The 25,278-nt window shown below is 41.1% G+C and overlaps 1 protein-coding gene and 1 long non-coding RNA gene across 3 annotated transcripts in view; one reads left to right on the top strand and one right to left on the bottom strand.

Annotated features, from left to right (window-relative positions):
• LOC116567332 (uricase) overlaps positions 1-20,591 on the bottom strand; it is a 29,236-nt gene extending 8,645 nt beyond the window's left edge. The window contains exons 1-4 of the mRNA XM_032302320.1: positions 20,476-20,591; positions 10,959-11,177; positions 8,167-8,283; positions 7,990-8,068 (exon numbers count right to left, since the gene is read on the bottom strand). Coding sequence (XP_032158211.1) covers positions 7,990-8,068; positions 8,167-8,283; positions 10,959-11,177; positions 20,476-20,505 — 445 coding nt within the window. The 5' untranslated portion in view covers positions 20,506-20,591. The remainder of the gene's footprint in view (positions 1-7,989; positions 8,069-8,166; positions 8,284-10,958; positions 11,178-20,475) is intronic.
• Positions 173-24,557, top strand: LOC116567338. Of its 2 annotated transcripts, XR_004276195.1 has the most exons (3): positions 173-386; positions 21,041-21,177; positions 24,472-24,557. It is a non-coding gene; the product is annotated as an uncharacterized LOC116567338 (long non-coding RNA). The 2 variants fall into 2 exon arrangements; XR_004276194.1 differs by lacking the exon at positions 24,472-24,557 and having other exon boundaries at positions 21,041-21,304.
• The last annotated feature ends 721 nt before the right edge of the window (positions 24,558-25,278 follow it).

The raw sequence follows: 25,278 nt of genomic DNA, 5'->3' as shown, positions 1-25,278 counted from the left end.
AGGATCAAGAGAAAGGCACTAGCAATGTCTCCATGCCCTAAGTAGGCTGATGTAACAGATTTTAGATGTATGAAGACATGGTTCTGCAAAATTCGTATTTCTAAATGCTGTGTAGAACTAATCCAAGTGAGTCTAAGTTTAAAATCCAAGAGGATTGCAGAAGCAATAAGTATCTATTGAATGAATGAGTGAATGCATGCAACAAGATTGATGCACATCAAAGAATAAGTATTTCACAGCTTGGACTCTTTTTTTCTAGACAGTTCTCCTCCATCAATCTTAACCATTTCCCTTTCTGGTCACACCACCCAACTATAAGAGACAGCATGGCAGGGGACAGGGAGGACATCACCAATAGCTGAGAACATCTGAACTATCGGCATAAGGTTAGTTGCTGCCTTTTTCAGTCTTTCTTACTTAATCCTAACAATTCTATTAAACACTTTTATACAGGAAACTTTCAGTCATTTACCCTTAGTCACATGGCTAGAAACTGCCAGGGATGGAATTTGAACTCAACACTTCATTATTTCCTCCTTTTTGGATCCTTCCCCATCCCCACGACGTCGAGTCTCTCTTTTCCCATTTCTTTACAATAAGAGACTTTTCTGGGAGACAAAAAAGCTGTCACCTTCCCTTCCACAGTAGTCTTTGAGAGCCTCAAAGTCCTCAACCTGAAAAATACCATCACCATTTATCTGAATCAGAAACTGAAACATCACCTTTAGAAATAGCCCCTATGTATCTGGAAAACTTTTTATTCCTTAAAAACTTCATATTGAAATACAAAGACCCCATAAAGCAGTGAATTCTTAAGCCTTTATAAACTAATATAACCTACTTCCAACAGTTTTCCCTTCTGGGAAAAAAAAATCCTACAGAAATGAAATGTAGGTTTGCAATAAGGAATGAGATTAGAACAGCAGTGGGAATTCTTGAGGGAGGATAAAGAGAAAGTTGATGAGAACCAAAGGCAAATTTTACCTATTTCATCTCTTCCTATACAGATGGTCTTTATCACCAACATAAGCCAATAAGACTTTGGCTCCTCCAATGGTCTTAATCCTAAAAGGATTCCCAAATGCAGTGTTGCATAGTGGTTGAGGCCACAGCCTTGGGACTCAGGATTTCCTGAATTCAAATCTAAGTGCTCTCTGTGCCTCTCCTTCCCTATTTATAAGCACTATTCCCCTCATAAAATTATTTAATCTCTCTCTACCTTGAGTTTCTCATCTTGAAATAGAGATGATCATCATACCTATTTCCTGTAATTGATAGATATCTCAGATAGTATCTGCAAAGGACTTAGTAGAATAGCTGCCCCATAGAAAACGCTTTCTAAAAGTTATTATGATGTTGCGATAATTGACTTTTTCTTATCAACTTTTACTACCTGTGAATGTTTCCCATGTTTCACAAAGGCTCATTGGGTTCTGAAAACTACTTCTGACATGCCATCTCTACCACCTCCAGCCCTAGAATGAGATTTATTGATCTCAGGGGAGTGTCAGCTCTACTAGGCAATTTTTAAATGATCTATTTTCTTGCTAGAATCTAAAAATGAAGAAAGAAGTTGAGTTTTCTAATGTGCTCTGGCCTCAGTTTCACATAGAATAAAATGTTTTATGTTCCCAAAGACAATTAACCATTGCCACAGTTTTGGCAGAACACGAGCCATCTACTCTGGTGTGCTCATCATTCTATGAAGAACAACAACAACAACAAAAAACCCTATTCTCTTTTAATGTGAAAATTTTTTCTTCCTTGGCACACATTAGACACTCTGGATGACATGAAAGAGCTTATTTTATCTTCTCTGTTGGCAGTGTCCCAGCTTTCTGAACACTGGTACGAACCTGAGCCTTTCCAATTCGTGGACCCATCAACTAAAAATATGGTGCCTCACACAAGCTAAAAACAATTCCAATTTAGATTAACAGAATTAATTCAACCAAAAGGACTGTCCTTTTCTAGGTTATTTGTCATGAAACCACTTAATCAGCTTTTTTTTTTTCCTTTTTCTTTTTATTTGCCATGGTTATAGAGTAATGCAAAAGATTTTCCACATTTTCCTTTGCTAGAACATAATCTTTGCTAGCTTTTAGTGTCCTCCTACACACTTAACAGATTGTGGTTTATCTCTCAGAGAAGCATACATCCTACCCTTTAGCTCTCTAAGGGAAAGAAACTCACTGCAAATTAATAGAAAATAAGCCCAATTCCTTACCTACGCATCAGGTGTCAAAAGCACAAAGCTTTATTGAGCCAAGAAAAAAAATCCTGCCATGAAGAGGATAATTGCTTCCATGTTTAACACCTCCCAAAAGGACACAAATAGCTAAAAGGGGGATATTTTAAAACTATATTAAATCATTCTAGTAGAAAAACCTCAAACTTGTAAAGTGCTAGAAAAAGTGAAGATTAAATATCATTTGTCTTTGAGAGTCCATTTCACTCATGCAGGGAAAATGCAAGGTACCTCTGTGCAAGTCTGTATGGGGAAAGATGGTACCAGTTAGGTGAAAGGAAGTTAACAGGGCTTGTGTACGAGGAGGCTGTAATCAAGATGATTTTAAAAGACTTGTGTGTATCAAAAGCTCTTTTGGAGAAACTGAAGAGTGTTTCTGTCTTGACATCAAAAAAAGACATACATAGCTCTTTTGGCAATGGGCTGTCTCCATCCTGGGTCTCCCACTTCCTCCCTCTCGCTTCTTCTGCCTGCCCAGCCTCTGAAATAACTTCCCTCCAGGACTTCAATTTTATCACCCTCCTCCCTTAAGACCACCTCCAAGGCCCCACTGGTCTTCATGGCAATAGATTTTTTTTTTTTTTAACTACCAGAAGACAATATCTCTTAGTGGACATGTCTTCTCCATCTACCATTCCTCTACTTAGCTATGATTTAGCTGAATTTTTAACTTAGTGTCAGATTGGGAGGAATTTGACTTTTTTAAGAATTGTGAGTTATAATTCAAATACTGGAGAGGTCTGGGGGCCAATTTAGTCCAAATTAGTGACTCAACCATTTCGGCGACTTCAAGACTTGGCTATGCTTGTCGTTCAGGGAAACACATGAGAGGAAGAGTTCGGAAGATCCGGGTTCCTTAGAATGCCTAAACCAACAACTTGCATCCCATATGCAAAGCCTAGCTCTTCTTTCAGAGTTCGGCAAGTCACAAACATAACAGTAGTCATCCCTTTGGGTGAACAAATTTCCCTCTCTCTTCCAGACTCACCCTTGGAAAAAACAGACTCTGTGACAGGTAAAAGTACATTTAGCGATGTAGCTTTCAAGGATCCAAAAGGAAAAGAGTGTAATGGGAGTTTTACAGCAATTCTGAGGGCCTAAAATGGTGCTCGAGATTCAGTAGGCTTTCTGTGTTCAATTGGCAAGAAAGAATACAGCCCATTAGTTACATATCCTGCCAGGAGGAGTCCCCGTGGGGAGTTGCATGGCTGGATATGTGATGGAGTGCATGTGTTTGAGGGGGCACAGTTCTCACCAACTAGCTAACCCCTCACCAAAAGTCTTCCTTACACGTTTGGCATGTGAATTGCATTGAGCAGGGTGGGGTACATACTGATTATTTTCTTCAGTTAGGCCTAATCAAGGGCATTTCTTATGACAGTTTTTGTTCATTGACTTACCTCATGATATGTGCAGTTTTAGCTCTTGGATCACAAGCAAATTAAGAATTAAACTTTGCTACCCGAAGTCATAGATCCTTACTCTCCAAAGAGGGACAGAGTACAAATGTCATTTTTAGGTACACAACACTGGAAAATACCCATGCTCGTAATACGTGTGCACACACATACTACATGCACTTGAGGCAACAGATCCCTCTCCTCCTACCCTGCTCCCTGCCAGCCCTGCATGATATTCAGAGGGACGCTGCACTCTATATGAGTCAAGCTGTGGTTTCTGGGAACACCACCGTGACTGCGGTACCGTGAAGCTTTGTGGCTTTCCGCAGAAAGAAAAAGCTTTGGCCTTATTATGGTGACTAGTTTTTCCATTCTGCAGCAACCAGGTAACTAGAATTCAGGCTGATGATAGCTCCTGGTAATTCCTGGAAAGATCAAGGGTGTGAAGAACAGCTTTTTTTTTTTTTTTTTTTTTTTTTTTTTTTCTTATGATCAGCAGAGCCTTATCCTTGGCCATTCCACTAACACCTCCAGGCCCTGCTAAAACATTCTTGTGGAAGTTACCAGTGACCCATTTGTGAAACTGCACAATTATCCTTCAGCCTTCTTTCAATCCAAACGTCTGAACTTTCCCATGGCAACCATTGCTTGCTGTTTCCTAAATCCATTTCCTCTTCCTCCTGGGTACCTGGCGAGACCACATTTCCCAGCCACCAGTGCAGGTGGGTGTGGCTGTGTGATTGGGTTCTCTCCAGCAGAAGTGCCCTGTGCTAGTCTCAGGCACGGTGTTATACTTGAGGGGTTTTGCCTCTTTTTGCTCCTCCAAGCTCTTTTCTTCACCTGGTTGTCTGATAAGGGGATCACTCTCAACGTGACCCCCAAAAGTAAGGATAGAAAAAGTAAGGTTGCATCAACCTGGGTTCCTGAATAACTTCCCGGAGCAGAGCATCACCCCCCCAACACGCACGCACACACGTGCACTGAACAGGACTTTTACAGAAAGCAGCAAGCTTCTTGTATGGAGCTACTATATGTAAACATGTGTGTTCTGTTCCTGTAATCCTAATACAGTCTCTGATTTCTTGAAATGTATTTTTCTTCTGCTTCCATGACACCACTCTCTCCAATCTTCCTTCTCTCTCTCTCTGACCTTCCTGCTGTCTGACTTTTCAGACTGCCCATCCCATAAACTGGGGAATTTCCCCTCATCCTCTCACTTTCCTCCTCTCATTTCACGTGTTTTCCTGAAATGGCTCCTTCTTGCCCACAGCTTCACCCACCATCAGTCTGTTGATGGTCTCCAAATCTATCTCCATCCCTTGTTCCCCAAATCACAGGCTTCCCCCTGAACACCTCTTAATCATATGTGTTCTCCTCAGTCAGTTCCCCCAAGCCCCCGACTTTAGGGCAACTTTAACTCCTCCTCCTCCATACCTTCCACCCCGACCCAACCCCTCACACCCATTCGGCACTCTTCAGAAATGCCTCACATAATGCCCTCTCCATCTCTACTTCCTACCGCCCGCCATCCGAGTCCATCATTTCTCCATCTCTGCAGCAAGGTCCCAAATTTCTCACTACGGCCTGTTTCTCCAGCCAATGCACAGTAACCTTGGTCAGAATTACTGAATAGGACACACACACACACACACACACACACACACACACTAACATTTCTTGTGTCTCTATTGCCATCCTAAATAATAATAATAGTAGCTTCCATTTAAAGAGTGCTTCCTATGTGCCAGGTATTGTGCTAAAATGCTTTATTAATATGTATCTCCTTTAATTCCCTGGGCCATTGAGGTGAACACTGTTATCATCATCTCACAAATGAAAACCACTGAGGTGGTATAAGTAACTTTCTCAGAGTCACAAAGCTATTAAGCAGTGGACCTCGATTTCAAATATATTGTAGTCTGGGGCTAACATATATGGTTCTATGACCAGGCAAAACTAACTCCAAGTTAGACCAATCTTGCTAACTTGGTACACGAGGGGCTTCCGAATCCAACCCAAACCAATCTCTTCATTTTCATCTCAGCTCCTTACATTCTAAGAACTAGGCCCTTTAAACTTCCTACTATTCCTCAAATGCTTTGCCCTTTAAAACTAAAACTAAATTCACTTGTCCCAGGATGGTGCTCAGCATAAGGCCGACGTCCAAAATATTTTATTTTCCCTCCTCCACTCTTCCGTAGGTCCTGCCCATGTACATTCTGTTTCTTCCACCTTTCTTTCCCCTTCTATGCCTGTCATGTCCTGAATCCTTTTTTAAAAGTCAATTGGATTATTTCCTCCTATCCTGTCAAGCTTTCCAGACTACCCTGGGAAGAGTCAGGTTTTTGCACCTCTTTGCCTCCCTTGCATAACTTTGATTCCTTCATTGTGGTTTTCAACCCCTAATAATGCAATAAATCTTTTTACAAGTCTATCTCCTACTATTCATCTACTGCAGACTCACTGGGGCCAAGGAATGTCTTATTCACCTCTGAATTTACAGCCTTGGTATACATAAAAAGTCCTCAAAATCCAAATGTTGAATTAATAGTATTTCAATGAATGACATAGGCATATTTCATTCATATTCTCATTTTTTAATTAGCTCTCCCCAAATCTAATTCTAGCTCCTACTATTATTTTACATGCTTGAATGTCAAAAGAGGAATATACTAAATATTGCAAAATCTCATGATTTGGTGTAGGGTTGTGCTAATCAATATGGTAGCTCCTAGCCACATGCGGCTCTTAAACACTTGGAATATGGGAAGTGTGAACTGAGATGTCCTGTAAATATAAAAATACACACAGGATTTCAAAGACTTAACTTTTTAAAAAGAATGTGAAATAATTCGTTAGTAGTTGATATTTTTACGTACTTAAGGGACATTGTGCATATACTGGATTAAATAAAATGTATTATTGAAATTAATTTCTTTTTGCTTTCCTAATGTGAATACTAGAAAATTTTAAAATTACATGTGTGGCTTGCATCATATTTCTGTTGGAGAATGCCAGTTTAGAGTTTATAATTTTATGAGGCTAGGCAATGTGGTTTAGGTAGGAAAACACTGGCTTGGAGAACCGGGAAACATTTCTTTCTCTTTCTCTCCCAAAGTCACATATGAAAGGAAAGAAGGAAGGAAGGAGGAAGGTAGGTTACATTTCAACTAATAATTCAATCAGCAAGTCAGTATATCACATGGCTATGCATCTGGGGTATTAAAAAATCATTATCATTTCAACTTAATTTAACAACTAGTTATACAGTCTCCTTTATAGGACAATAATTACATAATTATTAACTAAACACCAAGAAGGCCCTGGCTGTGCCTGGAGTTTAATACAGATAGCGGAAATTATAAAACAACAGATAATACACTAGAACTTTCTAAGGGAAGGCATTATCCAATAGAATTCAGAAGGGATTTATATTTTATTAACTTTATGATATTTCTGACATTTGTGAGTACTACCTCCAATTCTTACTGAAGAGAGTTAGAGGAAAAAGAGAAGGAGGTACAGAAAAGGGAAGGAAGAGAAGGAAAGGAGAAAAGAGAAAAGGGAGAGAAGAAAGGGAAGAAGTTCAGAGTCCACACTGTCAATTTATGATGATCATGAAAATTCATTTTTTATTGGGGTAGAGACCTATCTACCACGTCTGGCTCCATGGTTCTTAGAGGTCCTCTAATCTAACTCATAACCAATTATTGAACTCTACTCTATCTCAACCAAGAAGACAAGATTTGGGAATTTTGATATTTGCTAAGTTCAATCATCAGTACCAATAAAGTCCTTACTGTAATTACGTTCTACAGTTAAGTTTTAAATTTCTTAGTAAATAGAAAGAATTATATAATTATCATTGCTATTTAAATGATTTTCATTCTAATAGTAGTTATAATAACATCAGTGGTTTTATTAGTATGAAAATAAAATACCAGGGAAACTCAATTATAATCTACTAGTTATTTCCTATTAAGGATATTATAATTATAGCATGATATGGTACAAAAACTACTAGTCAGAAAATTCATAGATTTGGGGTTTTGTCAGTCAGGACCTTTTTCCCCCCTTCATCTCAGAATCAGACGATAAAAATGATCTACCTTATTCAATTCCTAGGTTTGTTGCAAAATGTATTATTTCATTTTTATATTAAGATAAAAAGTAGATAGTTTTTCAATGTACTCCAGAGTCACGATGCTCATTCCCATCTCAGATTTAAATGCCTTCAAAATTCTCTACAGTTTTCCTCAATGCTAATAAACAGAATTGTTTAGAAGAAAAAAATACTGAAATTGTTACTGCAGAATCAAAACATCAAAAATATTTTCTCACCACCCCTCATCTGTTCAATCTCACAGAAGTGCGTTCCAGTGGGAGTGTGAATAAATGCATGGACATGCTTAACTCCATTCTGAAAATTAGAAAAAAAAATGTTTCTGGTAAAATTTCAGCATATATCATAAAGCCAATTTCTTTAATTAAGCTGAGAGCACAAACAATTGAGGTAACCTTTTCAAAACGCTTCCAAGGGACCTCTTCCACATAGACTTGAGCTCGGATGACATGGTTAAAAGAAGAAAGGAAATGCTCACAGATGTTCATTGCAAAAGTTTCTATGCTTTTGATCTGTAAAAGGAAACAAAATGCTAGTGATCAGAAACACCGCCCCATTTAAGAATAATTTTTAAATACCCATGGAGTTCTCTTTCCTGTTCAAATGTTTTTTAGAATCAGAGGAATAGAGATTTTGAAAGAATCTGGAGAGAGACCTTTCACAAGGTCTCCTAAGTGTATTTAATAGATCACCATTACCTGGTGAGACTATCCTGTTTTTAAAAGAAACATGCTTTGCAGAAAGAAATGCGTCAATCAAAGGATGAGCAAAATGAAACTTAACATTTAGATTCTCCTTAGAGTGAGTTCAGTCATCACTCACGCCAACTACAGTACCACAGTATACTCCAAAATGCTCTCGTGTCTCTATGACATTGGCCAATGGGCTTCCAAGTTTCCCAAGGAAAAACATTAATGTAGGGCCACTTCTGCTTCCTTGCTTTGCAAACAAGGCTCCTATGGACCATTCCTAGCTCTCTGCCCTATAAAGCAGCTGCCTATTTTCACACAAATTCTTCAGGATAGTCTCTAAACAATGTATTATGGTCTTAGCACAGTGTACGGATGATTTATGGCTCTGCCTAAGGTGGACTATTTGTATAGGTCTCCCCAGGATAGTTCTGTTTTATGCCTCTTGTCCCAGAATAATTATTTAACATCTTATTTCACTCTCAGAAGTGTCCTAGTTTAGAAAACAAAAATGATAACTCTAAAAGATATATGTTCATTGTAGCATTATTTACAATAGCCAAAATATAGAAACAATTTACACATCCATCAATGGATAAATGGATAAAAAAATGTGGTATATACACACACACACACATATATTTATTTATATTTATTATTTATACCATAATTATATGGTATCTATTTATATATTGTGTATATATATTTTATATATATATAATGGAATATTATTCAGCTATTAAAGAATGAAATCTTTACATTTGAGATAACATAGATCATAGATAAAACTGAAGGCATTATGCTAAGTGAAATAAGTCAGGAAACAAGCAAATACCGTATGTTCTCATTTATATGTGAAATCTTAACAAAACAAAACAAAAGCAAACAGAAACAAATCAAGCTCATAGATATAGATAACAGATTCATATTTGCCAGGGGAGTGGGGAAGAGCAAAATGGGCAAAGAAAGTCAAAAGGTACAGTCTTCCAGTTATAAATAAGTCATGGGGATGTGATGTATCACACAGCAAATACAGGTAATAATACTGTATTGCCTGGTTGAAAGTAGCTAAGAGAATAAATCTTAAAAGTTTTCATCTCAAAAAATAAACATTTATTTCATCATCTATACAAATATCAAATGATTATGCGGTACACTTGAAACTAATAAAAAGTATGCCAATTATACCTCAATTGAAAAAAATCAAAAGAAAAAAGTGTCTTGGTTTGGATAAGAAATTATATGGTCATTCTACCTATAATGAATAAATTCTAATTGTTTTTAATATCCAGATCCATTCCTTCACTTTTCTGCATCTCTTACCCAGTACAGGAAATACAAGAATCTGTGTTACCTGACCCTCCTCTATAGCTCAGGATGAAAGCCTATTTTCAATTTATTTTTTCAGAAGAGCAATGCCTTTGTCCATAGCCATGTTTACGCTTGCTGGGCCACTTTGAGTAGCAAGAGAAAGATTCAGCAGGGAGGAAGGCCTTGCGGAAATCATATTTCAATTAAATCATTTCATGCATGCTGAGTGTGGATTTCATGTGAAAGTATGAGAAAAAGAAGCTTTCCAGTCTACATTTCTTGTCTTTTCGACTGCTTAGCAAATAGAAAAATTATCTTGAGTTCCCCAGAAATCTGCTGGTAGTCCAACACAGCTTCACTCACACTTAAAGAAAGTGGAAGGGGAAGTGCCAAAATGGCAGATTCCACCCGCTCCAAGACCCTTTTGAAGAGTACGCTTACCGTGATATACAGATACCAAGTGGTCATGGAGTTGAGAAAATGAGGAAGGCATTAAAAGTTGGGCAAAATACATCGTATACTCAAGGTTTTCTCCTATAGTAACACCAGAAAGATAAATGGTACTTTCTGCTATAAATATATACCATTCTAAAAGAAAAAAAAAATAAGCAAGAGGATTCAAAGAAAAGTATGACAAAAATGTGTAAAATTCTGTTCCGAAATCCTCCCTGGACCTTGATTTGCCAATGATCCTAATTAACAGAGAACATGTAAATTTGTCAGATAAGATTCTTTTCCTAAAAGATGTAGTAAGTTGAGAACCAAAAATAGAAGACGTGAGATTAAGGGGGTGGGGGGAGGTTTTCTGTAAGGCTGAGAATTTTAGAATAGAAATTTAAAAAAAAAAAAAAAAAGAGGGGTGCCTGGGTGGCTCAGTGGCATCTGCCTTCGGCTCAGGTCATGATCTCAGGGTCCTGGGATCGAGCCCCGCATTGGGCTCTCTGCTCAGCAGGGGTCTGCTTCCCCCCCCCCCCTCTGCCTGCCTCTCTGCCTACTTGTGATCTCTCTGTGTGGGTCTAATAAATAAATATAATCTTAAAAAAAAAGAAAGAAAAAAATTTGTGGCTTAAATGTAAAAATAGGGTTAAAAATAAGGGGAAAATGCAGTTAGGCAAGCGATACCCTCAAATTATAGTACGGTGAATTCCACATCAAGATAGGCAGCGTCTATGAAGAATGACACCTACCCCTTTAAACTTTGCCAAAACATGAACTGTGTTCTTGATAGTGTCTGTGGGGATGATGTCTGAATTATCTCCATGCACGTAATCCTTTTTGGAGCTCAGAGTAAGTTGCACTGAAGTTGCCACTTCTTTGATGCTGTGGTATTTTCCATCCCGCTGAATACGGAGAACTCTTACCATATCCTTCCCATAGCCAGTTCGGACAAACTCCACCTCGTCATTCTGCAACAAAAACACAGTCCTCTTATTGAAGAAACCTGAATGAAAGCAAAAAGTCATCTCTGAGCTCTTCGAGCCTGGATTTAATCACATAATTACAAAAGGTGAGAGTTAAGAGTATTCATGAAAGTAAGACTACACCCGACCTTTGAAGAAAAATGGGAAATTTAACGGGGGAAAGAGAATTGAGAGAAACAGATGAAAATATATCCGGCTAGCCTGAAGACAGACAGGTGGATGGCTTTCTTGATAATAATAACTAATGATAACAATAACATTATCTCCTGGACTGAAATCTTTACTTTGTTTAAATAAACATTTAAATAAATTCCTGCTAACTTAATCCTTATAACAGCTCTATAAACTCTTATTATTCCCATGTTACAGACGGAGAAACTGAGGTTCAATGAGTTTAAGGGACTTGCTCTACTCCACATGGCTAATGAAGGATAGAGCCAAGGATTCCTGCCCAGATCCGTTGACTCCAGACTTTGTCCTCCAGACCACTATGTAGACTGCCATTCTTTCATAAAAATTTTTTGACTATGTTAACTGAAGATAATTATATCCTCTTTTTTATACTGAGTCATATTCTGGAGAAAATGCCCTGTGATCAATAAAAACAATTTGAAAATTGCTTCTTCTACTTGCTGCCGGGAAGAAGAGTAATTAGTGACAGGGTCCAGATTACCTCCAGGAGGGCAGAGCCAGGGCCATCTGGCTGCGGGAACAGCTATGCTTTTAGCGAAGAGACACTTAATAAAAGCCCGGTGATTGATTCATTAGTAGCCTTATCTGGAGCCGGAGCTCTCACTAGCAAATACATCCGTCTCCACAGCTAGGATTCAGAAGATTTGTCGCTGGACTTTACTGGTGTTTGAGAGAAGAGGCAGGAGGGAGCACAGGGGCAGAAAAACCCATTTTATTTAGTGTCAAAATCGAACATTAAAATGGTAGTGAAAGAAAGTGACAAAAATAAAAGTAAATCAGAAACGACATGCACTGGGTGGGGGTGTCAGAAAGAAGGAGCCTCACCGGCTCATGGCACATAGGCAATATGCTGAGGGCTGCCCCAGATTCTGTTTGCGTAAAGCATCACCAGATCCCCTGGGAGGAATTGTAAAGTACTAACCGGCATCAGAAATGATTGTTAAGTTCTTAATCAAAGGGAGAGGGATGAGAGGTGGTCCTGAATCTTGGGGATGGAGCCTGCTAGGACCTGCTGCTGATTGAAGGGGCGACTCTTGGAGAGGTCCCTCAGAAGCCTCTGACCCAATTTTCAAGGGACTCATCTTCAAGAACAGGATCAATAAGACAACTCAAAGAGCAGACTTAAAGGATCTGAAGAAGAATGGTAATAGGGACAGGGAAGGAGTCACGGCTTGTGGCTGCAAGGACTTTGGAGTCAGACCACCTCCAAATTCTGTCTTGCTATTTATAGCTTTGTGGCTTGCAACAAATAATTTGTTGGCCCTGAGCCCCTCAGTTTCCCCGGCCGCACAAACGGAGATAACTCCCCTACTGGTAGAAGTTGCTAGGGAGTATGGAAGTCCCAGCTCAGTTCCTAGTGCCTGGGGAGCCGTGGGGTCCACCCCCAACAACAGCGGCCACATCGGGCCTGGCTGTGGGCACAGCAGCGGTGGAGATGGCAAGAGGGATTTTGAGTAAAGGCACTAGGTTTTAGAGTAGAGAGCACTGCGGGTAGCAGTTGGAGGAAGACTCTGACGTGTCTTTTGAGCCACAAAGAGATTCCACCTGGGCAGGGAGGCAGTTGGCTGGATCGGGGGTCCTGGATGGCAAGGACAAGGGGTCAGAACCAAAGGTCTCCAAGATTGTCCATCAGCCCCAGGACACAGCAGGACTCAACGAATGTGACCCCTCAGTCCTACGCCCTGCCACTCGATACCCAAGCTACAGTAGCTCAGTCTGCGAAAAGCAAGTGGTTCCTACATGATACACAGAGTCAATGATAGCCACCCTTAGGGTCCCCAACCCTGCTCACCTCTCCAACTTCATGTCTTGTCACAGCCTATTTCAAACTCTGCTTCAGCTTTCCTGAGCTCATTGTGCTTGCCCAGCCTCTGCACAGTCGCCCTGCCTGCAGGCCTTTGAATTTGCTATGCCTTCTTCCTTGGACACGTTTCCCTTCCTTCCATCCAACTACCAACCCCTTCACCTGACGAACGTCTTCTAGTCACCCTTCAGGTCTCAGAAGCCACGTCCCCCAGTTATCTGCCCAGTCCTTCAGGTCTGGAGTAGGTGTCTCTTCTATATGCTCTGGAAAGAGTTACTGCCTTATCACAGTCTTTATCAAATTATATGGCAATTGCCTCATCATGTGTCTGGTTTGTTAAAAAATGGGAAACTATGAAAGTAGGAGCCAGTCTTTCTCAGTTGTCATGGCAACTCCAGTGCTCAGCACAGTGCCTAGAACATAAATAGGTGCTTAACAAATGCGGCATGACTGAATGAATTGTGCACCGTCACCTCCACTATTTGTGTGGTGACACGGAATAGTTAATGATGATACCCCACAGATTTCAATACAGAATTACCTCCTCAGCCCAAACCTGGGGCAGGAAATTCCTCTTCCTGGGAAAGTGGGGAAGGCGCCATCTGCTCTCGGATCACCACAACGTGGAGATTACAGGCACAGCTGACTGGAGAACAAAGGCCCGGGAAGGGCAGAACTGGGTGTAGAGAGAGTCACGGACGCAGCACCAAGAGCTCACATTGCTGACAAGACCAAGCACTCCACACGGCGCGGCCATCATGGAGCTCCCACATGATGCGGGCTGGAGAGGTCAGCCTTCCTCAGCGAGCTCCCGACCAGGGCTTGGCACCAGAGCAAATCTTGAGTAATCACATGATTGGGTAATAAGTCAGAAGAAAAAGAACATAACCGTCTGAGGACGGTGCAGAATGAACAACAGCAGTGTGGGATGCCTGAGAGTCTCTCAGCAGGACCTGACAGAACAAATAATGGGTCCAGACCAGAAATGAGGCTGTTCTTCTCAGTAAGACTTCCACCAGCCTATAGTCAGAGAAATCAGAAGTAGGTGCCAGAACCCTACCATGTAGAAAACACAGTATGGTGCAGAGATCCCTGTCCAAGATAATTGTACAGTAAGATAGGAAGGTTGCTCTCGTGTGGAGGGTGGGCAGGTGGCTGAGAGGATGGGCTCTGTGCTCTGGAATCAGGCAGCGCAGGGGTGTACCTTTGTTTTGCCACCTATTATCTCTGCAGGTGGAGACGAATTTCTCCATCTATAAAATGGAATAATAGTAGTAGCACCTCCCAGGATTGCTGTGAGGAGTATGCGGGAAAAAACACAAAGCACTCAGAAAAGGGCCTGGCAAATAGTAAGTGTTCAATAAATGTTAGTCATAATTATCACTGATAAATAATAACTACATGTCAAGTTTAAGGTCAAAGGGTTCCAATTACTGTTAGAGATAAATACCCAGATTGCACACCAATCCAGAAAGACTGCTCCTATGACAAAGCCTACTTCTGCCTTCATACTTTGGATGTCTGTCCTCAAGCTTGTGTGCCCTTGGGAAACAAAGTTACAAGAGGTAACTCAATTTCCTAGAGAGATACTCTGGATGAAACATCAGACCGAATAAATTTTTACCTGGCTCTACACAAGACAATCCCCTTTTCTTAGACATGTCTTGAAAGATAAGGAGATAGAAATCATGACTTACATGCAAGTAATATTGGAGAGAACTCTCTGAGATTGTAAATTAGTCTTATTTTTCACTTCTGTAATGAAGTAGTAAGCATTGTCTTATTTGCAGGCCACACTGAAAATGATGTAGGCTGTCTAGCGGTTTCTAGCCTGGAGTCTGTTAACCCCTGGAAGGCCCAGTAGATAGATTTGAGGTGGAAAATATTAAGAAAGATTAAAAAAGAAAAACTTTTGTAAATTTAAAGATGACTTACATTTTCTCTTCAGTCTTAGAAGAGCTTCTGCAGGCCTCATCTCTTCCCTCCATGACAGAGAGAAACACTGTTTATTTAGCTATTTAGGACTGAACGCAGGTATAAAAATCAACTCAGATGCAGTTTGCCATAATGGAAGAACTGTTCTTGGAGACAGGCCTCTCTTTCTGCGTTTGGAATGTTCTGGAAAAGTTCTTCCAGTTCTGTGCCCAGGTTTTTCCTTTGCCTGACTATTTCCTTGGGTATTCATGAACAAAAAGTTTTCAGAAAAAGATGCTGAACTAATATGAGAAAAAGGAGTACTCTTCTGAACAATCTTAATATCACTTTGGCAGATCTTAACAATACATAAAGATAAGAACAATAATGGTGAATCATAACCTTAGAAGCAGCTGGTATTTTTTTGGCTGCCTAGGATCTACTAAATGTCAGATGGGAAAATATTGATATCTAGTAGAAAATGTCATGTTGCTCTAGGCTGTAGAGTGGATTATTTTTGCTCTCAAGGAGGGATATGCCCTGAGTTATGTTCAAAGCGTGACTCTAAAGGGATTTGTCAGGCAGATGCTTCAGAAACAGTCTAACAAGTCATATGCATAATCACGGTAGAAGGAAGGTGACCTGTTAGCTAATGAAGACTCTATGTACAGGTGCCCAGTGATTTTCATACTTCTGCCTATTACAAAGGAAGAGAAAACTCAGTCACTAAATGTCAGGGGAAATGCTAATGTTCTTGCCAGCCTCTCCACGGCGCCAGGTGGGAACTGGAAGAAGGCCCTCGGGAGCTTCTAGATTGGGGGCAGGAATCGCCTCCACAAAGAATTGATGGAGACCTCCAGGAACATGGTGGGGAGAAAATTTTACTGAAACACATACACTGAAAGATACCTCTTTCCAAATGTGTAAGTCTTGAGAATAAAAATAATAGTAGCAACCATTTAGCGAGGGTTTCATCTGGGTCAGGAACTCAGCATGTATTATTCCCTCCGATCCTTTATGAAGACCCTGCGACGTTGATATTTTTAATCCACATTTGACCAAGGGCGATGCAGGGTTAGGTATCCTGCCAAGGTCACACAATTATTAGGTGACAGAAGGCGGGGGAGCGCCCCCCCCCCCCCCACCAATGACATGCTCTTTCCCACTACAGGCAGAGTCTTTAGGGATGAGACTCTGGATGGCCAACCCATTCTTTAGGGAGAGAAAGGTTACAGAGGGAGGGAAAAGTCCATGCTACTGCAGAAACTTAAGTTGCTATGCCATTTTTAAAATTCCATTAATTGGACTCTACATTATCTTATCTATTCCTCCCAAACTCCCTGCCATTTAAGAGGAAGAATCCCTGTTTTAAAAGAAATGGCATGTTAAGTGAGCTGTCCAAAGTCCCGGGGCTACCAGGTAGATGGGGACTGTGGAAAGAGCCCTGCTGAGACTGAAGAGCTTTATTCTGCTTACACTGCACCAGACGGAACTCACTGATGCCGAGAAATACCCTGGTCCAGCCCATTGCTTTCTCTAGAACTTAAGTCATGGTTTTAAATTGCAGGGGAATTCTTCACTCTGATTGATTCTGTGTGTACGGTTAGGATGTTTAAGTTGTGAAGTAAGGGAACAATGAAAAGCTGATGGCTCTTGGAGACAGGATGAAAATTCAGCTTCGTGTCTTCAGTAACAGGTATTACATTTGAGTCAAAGACTGACTTTCATCTGGGCAAGGGCGACCGCAAACAGGAGTGATGTTGGTTTATTTGTGGTCATTAAACCTATATCATCAAAGGACTGTTTTTAGCCCATCAGCAAAGACGAAGGCATAACTGTGGCACAAAAGAAACAGGAAACAAGGTGGGTAGGAACCAGCATCTAATAAGAATTAGTCATGTGCCAGAGGCTACGTACCCAGCCTCTCCCTGAACCCTGAGAGCACTCTGTGAAAGCACAGATCATGAGCCTCACCTTGAGAAAAGGAAGCTGGCAGTGTTGAGGTTAAATGGTTTGGTCAAAACCACATGGCTGTTGCAGGGGCACCTGGCTGGCTCAGTCAGTGGAATATGTGACTCTTGATCTAGGGTTTGTGAGTTCGAGCCCCACGTTGGGTACGGTGATCACTTACAAATTAAATCTTCAGGTGGGGGGACCTAAACCAGAAGACTTTGGAGAGGCAGGGTCAGGCAGGGAACCCAGATCTGCCTGATTGTTTTCACTATACCCATTTGCCTTTTTGAGATAACATTACAAGTTCTTTAAAATTGGATTTTGCCTGCATACTCCTTTTTATTTATCTGTCTAGATTTAATTCATTATAAATTCCACATAACCTCAGAATAGAAACATCTGAAACTGTTTTCATTCAATCCATGCCTTCGTCTGTATTTATTTAGTTCCTTCTAGATAATAAACACCATGGTAAGTACAAGAAATACAATAACAAACCAGGAAACATTGTTCTGCCCTGATAGATTATACACCAGAAGTTTATACCCTCTACACTAGAACAAGCCCTTTCAGTAAAAAATCAAGAAGTTCGTATTTTAGGCTTTGCAGACCATCTAGTCTCTGTTGCAACTACTCAACTCTGTCATTACAGCATAAATAGTTATACATAATGCATAAATGAATGGATGTTGTTGTGTTCCAATAAAACTTTATTTACACAAACAGGCAGTGGGTCATATTTGGTCAACAACAGTTTGCTGATCCCTGCTCTTGAGAGAAAGACTCAGAAACATAACCAAGTAATTAGAACACATTGTGATAATGACTCGCGTTGAAAAAAATATAGTGAACTCTGGGATACCTAAACCAGATTGAGGGAGATCAAGGATAGCTCCCAGAAGAGATTGGCATCCACAAAGCTATGAATGGTAGATAGTAATTAACAAAATAAAACTGTCCAGTCTTCTTCCATTAATTCTATTTAGGTTTTCCTTTAACATTTTTCATGAACAATTCTTTGTTTTACGAGTACTTATATCATGTTGCTTTTCTCATCAGTTTTCATCAAAATAATTCCAGTCCCTCCCCCTTCCTCCCACAATAAGGATATCAACTTTTTCCTTCAATCTGTCATATTTTAGATTTTACTCAGCACATCAACAGTCCTATAAAAGTTTGAACATTAAACTTAAACAGATAAATTTTCTAACATGTAAATCACCTCCAAAAGCTATTGAAAATGAAAAAGTAAAGCCAGCAGTCTGACTTCCAGAAATCCTCAAAGGATGACCAAATTTCAGTGAAGGCCCTATAGACCAGGGTTTGGAGAAACCCAACTTTATCTCAACCTCAAGAAATTTTCACAGATAAGAATTCAAAGAATATGGACTCACAGCCAAAAATAAAGAAGCAGACAGGGTAGTGAGGTATCATGAGAGAGAATTGCATAAACAACATACAGCAAAGTATGACCTAAAGAGACATTGGATATTGGAATTATCAAACATAAAATATAAAGTAACATGTTTAATAGTTTTACAGAAATAAAAGAACTGAATATATCTCCTTCTTGATACAGTGTCTCTTCTCTTGAGCAAAAAACAAGAGACCATAAAAAAGACCAAGCAAATCTGAAGGGGAAAAAAATATTGAACTTCTAGAAATGCAATACTAAATGCATTAAGAAACAGATTAAACACAGAAGAAATAAAATTAGTTATTTGGAAGAGATAAATTAAGTAACAGAATAATATTGCCTAATTTGAATTTGAGAACTGGAAGATAGATCCAAATAAAGAATTAGGATTAATACAGACACATAGGAGACAGAGTACATGCAAGAGACATAAAACGCACTAGGATGATATGACAGACAGAATGTGGAAAAGGCACAATTTCAAGGAGATCAGGCAGGACTGAAATTTTCCAGAATTACTGGATGAATGAATGCAAACTTTCAACTATGAACTATGAAGCCCATGACCAAGTGAAGAAATCTACCTCGTTCGCAGTTAAAAAGAAGGGATTTTCTACTGTTTTGAGAAGTAATTGTACAGTGAATGATCTGTGGTATTTTTGTCATCTTCTACTACTTGGTCTTCAAAAGTGGGTAATGTGAAAACCATTCTATCCAGTTTGCATTTTCTCCATCTGCCAAATTCAGTTTCTTTTCACATTAATTTGCTGTTTTTAGCAAAATCCAGGACTCACTAGAATCTAGTCTTTAGGATAGTGTTGAAATCCCTGAAGCCCCTCAATGTCCAGTGTAGGGTTTGATAACAACTTCTTGCGTAAGAAAGGTCACCGACTACGCCATCAGCATGCTCAGGTCAGCAACAACTGAAGATAAGAAAGCTTAACTGAAAGTTGTCTCTGAAAGAAAGTGGCCTAATAGCGTTTTTCCAGAGCTTGAAACAAAAATGGATTTAGCAAATAGCATCCTAATACAGATGTGCCCCAGCCCAAACACAGGAAGGGCTCAGGTTGTAATAAAAATGATCTTAGCTAACACTTGTGGATCATTTACTTTGGCCAGGATCCATGCTAAGCATGGGATGAGGATAAAATAGGAATTGTCTTATATACTGTTCAACAAATGTTCATTAACCTACATAACTGAAAACAAGTTGTTTACACTCCCTAAATGCATCAATGAAGCTTAAGCCTGGGGTACTCAGCTATTACCATTATATTACCAAGAGCTATCACAAGATAAAATTAATTTTATTTTATTTTAACTTAGAAAAATAAGCTTCATGCTATGAACATTTTTAAAAATTGATTAAAAGTTTGAGGTTGTTGAAATACTTTTTTTCCGAATGCAATAAAAACATATATAGAACAAAATGATACCCACGGAGAAATGATCAGAAAAAAAATTTTTTTATTTACCAATTTGATAGATTGCAAATCTGTCAGATACGGCATAGCCCTGGCTCAGGGTAGCATACCTCAAAGTTTAGGGCGTACTAGCATCTCCTCAAACCTTGTAAAAAAAAAAAAAAAATGCAGATTCCTACACCCAAGCCGAAGAATTCTGAGTTAGTAGATCTGCAGTGAGGCCCGAAATTCTGCCCCTTCTGCAAGCACAGGAAAATGTGGGCAGGTGATCCAGCCATCCCTCACAAAACTCTGTCTTTAGAGTTATAGAGCCCCAACCCCTCACTTTCCCATGAACCCTGAGTCCTGAAAAACTCCAACTCAATCATAGAATATTTGCAAGATTCCAGTTTGGTCTGGGTCTCTAAGTGACTATCTGGACCCATAACCAGAGGGAGAGACCAGAGCCATAATGACTTCCAGGCATAGGGTAAATTGCTACTTTTTATGACAGCATCTTTAATCATTGAGTCAATTAAAGAAATTCTTTTCCTATTCCTATCTAATGCCTTCCCTCCTCCACAAAGAGAATGATCTCACCTTTTTATAGTCATGATCGTAATGAGCCATTTTCTCTTGGCCTTCAACTTCAAATTCAGTTTCAAGAGTAAAAAAGAATAGTTTGGGCAAAACAGATGTTTTCTAATATTTTGTATTTGACCTGAAGGGTGAGGGTCAATATATTTACCTGATTGCGTTAAAACCAATGGGACACCAAGACCTCTTGAAATGAAAGCACCGCATTGATTGGCTAAAACCAGAGGTGGAGACAATATGTAAACATCTTTGGTAAAATACAATTAAATTTGCTCTGACTTTGAGGCAACCCTTTGAAGTAGACTTTAGGAAATGTTTCTTTAAGACCGAGAGTGTTAGAAGTGATAGATCCCAACTACGACTAAGATGGAAGGTTTAATCATTTCTGCTTAATGTGTGAATGACAAGCATTTGTTTTCACTTCTAGAGCATCATGAGGGAAAGAAAAACATGACATATATTTAATTCCACATCTACTGATCAAGATGGAGTTTCCCTGCCTACTGAACTTCCTACCACATGGTGTTCACTCCAAAGAGTTAACTATCTATCCCTTTGTTCTCTCCAGAACTTCTGATGACTTTGCAAACCCGGCAACAATTGAGCACAAAAGCCTCCGGAGTCATGCTGGCACGTTGTGACTGAACCACACAATGACGTGAGGTTCGCTCCGTTCTGGAAATGCCCAAACAGCTAACGGCAGAGGTAAATGCAATCCAACATCAGCACCCACACAGCCTGGGACAGACCTGAGACTCAGAGCCCTCAGTCTCGGGGGCAAGTTTCCCACGGTGGCAGAGGGTAAAGGTGGCAGATTAAAAAAAAAAAAAAATGACAGCAAGACTTCTGAGAACAGCCCTTGCTTTACTCTTCTTTGGCCTGTTTGGGGTTCTGGAAGCAACAACAATATCATGCAGGAATGAGGAAGGCGAAGCTGTGGATTGGTAGGTAAATGAAACGGGAGGATTCGGGCATGCAGGTAGAAAGCCAGAGGGTCTGAGGCAAAGCGACTCACTGTAAATTCCTAAAGGAATCTTCCACCCTGCCTCTCCCTTTTAAAAAGAGGAAATTAAAGTGTGTAAATGACTCACATATCCAAATAGGAACAGGCTCCTGGGGGGAGAGGGGGCTGCCCCCTGAGGAAGAGCTCAGCAGCCCCCCGTGAGCCTGATTCACTGGCCCCAGTGGGACAAGGCTGGCGGCCACAGAGGTGGGAGAGAGCTGACAACCTCTCTCCTTTGGCAATTTCCTCTCATTGCATTGTGCCTTTCCTAACGGAACTTTCCAACATCCTTTTAGAGAGGGAGAAAGGCAAGAAGGCAGATTACTTTCTGTCCGAGAACTTGCTCTTGTCCTTCTGAGAAGGAGAAAGAGGGCTTGATGGAGCGCAGCATGGCTGGGTTGACAGTGTTGATTAGGCAGCACACGGCAGTTGTTGGAGTGGGTGCTGGATCGCTGGCGTCCTTCATGGTGTCAGAGAGACTAAGCACAGCACCACATTATAGCCATGGATTCTTCTAAAGCTTAGATCACCTTTTCACTCTTTCATTAAGGTCTTTGGTTTTGACGTTGTGGTTGGCGTCAAGCTTTGTGTAAACTTCAGCTAAAGACCACAGATACATTCATTCAGTCTCTCAGCAAGCAGTTACTGAGCTTATGCCAGGCCTTGTGCTGACTATTGAAAACACAGGTATGAATGAAACATGGTTCTTGCCCTCCAGAAGCTCAGTTTTGCGGTGAGGGCATAAATGGGGCCATTGGGGAGCAGACAGCCCAAAAATCTTCTCTGAGGAAGTAGTTTTGAGCTAAGTTGTTGTTGTTATTTAAGACTTTATTTATTCATGAGGGAGAGAGAGGAAGGCAGGCTTCCCATGGAGCAAGGAGCCCACATGGGACTCAATCCCAGGACCCTGGGATCATGACCTGAGCAGAAGGCAGACACTTAACTGACTGAGCCACCCAGGCTTCCCTGTTTTGAGCTAAGTTTCAAGAACAATGATGAGCTGGTCAGAAAAACCAGGGAGATGCAAGGGCATCTCAGGCCCATGAGGGAGTGGTGAGGAGGTATAGGGGCAAAAAGGTAGAAAGCCATGGAGAGAGTGTGGAAGCAGTTCCGTGTTGCTGGTCCTTCAGAACATGGAGAGATGGCAGGAGGGAAGTTCAGCAAGAGGCAATGTCCAGTTCAAGAAGGGCTTCATGTGCTGGGCTGCAGAGTCTGCCCTTGACCCTCCAAGGGAGCTACTAAAGACCTTCAAACAGGGATGTGAAGTGGTCAGGTTCATATTCGAGAAAGTCCACTGGCAATACTGGGAAGACCAGCTTCATGGAGACCAGTCTAGAGTCATGGAGAACTATAGGACTCACACATTATGGGTGAGATGATGTGCCAACGCACGTTAGAGAAATGGCAGTCAAATTAGAGAGGAAGGTACATTCTGAGAAAACTTATTCACAAATGGGTTGAGGGTCGTAGGAGAGAGAGCCGAGGTAGGAAACACTTTCAGACTGTTGGTGTCTCTGACCATACAGATGTGTTTCCCAGCTGCGGAGAAGAGCAGAGTTGGACAAAATATTATAAACTTGGTTTCAAAACTATGGAGCTGGAGGTCTCTGGAACATGTATGCATTTAGGTTTCTCTGGACCTCAGCATAGAGGTCTGGGCTACAAAGAGATCCAGGAGTCTTCAGAATATAACTGGAAATGGTTATCCAAGAAAAATGTTTAAATGCACGAGTTCTCCTCTGGTGTGTCGTGACACAGATCTCCAGCTCTTCAATGCCGGGCCACTACAGCATGAGTGACACATAAAATATATTTTTGCCACCGCTGAATGGACATGTTACTTAGCAATACCCGTCAGAGGGAATTCTGAGCCTGAGCAAACAGGGAGGCGGCCTCGAGCTGTTACAACTCACGGTGAGAGTCAATGGGCAGAACAACATCAGGCCAGTACCAAAGAACGATCTTATGTTCCTGGTCACATGTGAGGACCCAGCCCTGAGAATAAGAATGCATGTACGGGACGGGAAAATGCGCATATGAATAGAAGCAAGTGTAGAATGTGAAGCTTTTATGTGCAGCGTGAGGTACTGGCCTGTGGCAATAGTGAATGCGTTAGGATGTTTGCTTTCTTGTGAGTATTTGACAGTGCATTGTGGGATTTTTGCATTAGAGAGTATTTGGCCAGACCTGGCGGCTTTGCCCTCAGGGGACTTTCAACATTGCAAACATTTTTGATTGGCACAGCTGCGGAGTACTATGTCATCTAGTAGGTAGAGGCCAGGGAGGCTGCAATGCCCAGGACACCCCCCCACACACACACAACAAAGGATGATCTGGCCTGAAATGTGAGCACAGGCCCATTGAGAAGCCCTGGGCTCCATGACCTGGCCACCTCCCCTCCCAGTGAGATACCTGAAGAAGATATACAAACAGGAGATAATAGTAAAGAAGGCAAAATGCTTACTTGATTGGCTGGTCTTGGCCCCGAACCCTCAATGCAGCAGTCTGATAAACAGCTGAAGAATGTGGCTGAAGCCAGAGGGTCAAGGGAGATGCCATCTACTCTGCAGGCCAGACCCAAATCTCAGACCCAGCCAGCCAGCTACAAAGACATGAGCATGTCAAGCACTTGGGACAGAAGAGAAAAACACATCCAAGGCCTTTGCTGTCTAGCCCTGGGCTTTGACCTCTCCCCAGGGCAGCCATATGGACTGTGGAAACAGAAGACAGCCACAGTCAATGTGTACAATGCATACATGGGCTTCGCCTACAGGGACCCTTCCTGCCAGGCCGGCTACTGTCTCGGGACATGTCCAGTGAGATTCGCATTCCTTCTCTGGGAAGGACCAAAGCCAAGGGTGAAAATAGAGGTGGAAAGCTGGAGCAAATCCTTTTCCTCGGACTTAGGAAACACAAATAAAATGGTATGTTTCAGTGCTTCACACCAGGGGAGCAGTCAATAGATGTTAGTAATTTGTGATTATTTCCTTTGTTAGGTTTACCTTTTATAAGTTACCTAAAAGGCAAGACAAGGAAAGCAGACAGACTGGGTTAGAGTACCTATACCTAGACTCCACCACCAGAAGCTGGAAGAGGAGTAAGCAGCTCATGAATACCACCAAGAGTGTGCTGGGAAGGACCTTACAACAGCTATATGAAGCCTATGCCTCCAAGGTAAGCTGCTGTTAATCGTTCATCTGATTCATACAAAAATGTGTAACATAGAATCTAAAGCTTCCAAAGGTTTTAATGCTAACCCACCAAACCCCCAGTCTTAGCAACTTGAAGTCAGCCGGCACAGAATCTGAATCAATCTAAGACCTTAAGGATTATATCGTCAGACTCTATGGCGATGCCAAATTATTGGCACATTCAGCACTATATCCAGTAGTATCACTGGGTAAGGTGTGAACTGATTACATATGGAAGCCTTCTGGCTGCCAAACCCTGCCAATTCATTCGGGACTTGCTAGCTTATCCCTCTGACAGAAATAGAAAGGAGCCCCCTCCTGTTATAATGCAACATAGACCCGCAGTCAATACGCCTTGAGGAATGGATTGCTTATGCTATGGTGGGGATGAGTGGCGGTGGCCCTCATGAAGGTTTCCAGTTGGTCTTCCTTTTAATTTATCATTTTCCAAATAGTAGGTTGAGAGCTAGGGTTCTAGCGCAAGGCCCAGAACTAACTTGCCCCAATGCAGATTAAACCTGCTATCTGGACTTGATCAGGCAATGAGCTAACCAGCCAGAGACAGAGGTAAGCAGACTGCTGGCTCACTGTGGGCAGTCTCCCAATGTTCCA

The sequence above is a fragment of the Mustela erminea genome, chromosome 10 (genome assembly GCF_009829155.1).
Source record: "Mustela erminea isolate mMusErm1 chromosome 10, mMusErm1.Pri, whole genome shotgun sequence".
Classification (NCBI taxonomy): Eukaryota; Metazoa; Chordata; class Mammalia; order Carnivora; family Mustelidae; genus Mustela; species Mustela erminea.
The sequence above is the reverse complement of the archived record's forward strand: the minus strand, read 5'-3'. Positions and strand labels throughout refer to the sequence as shown.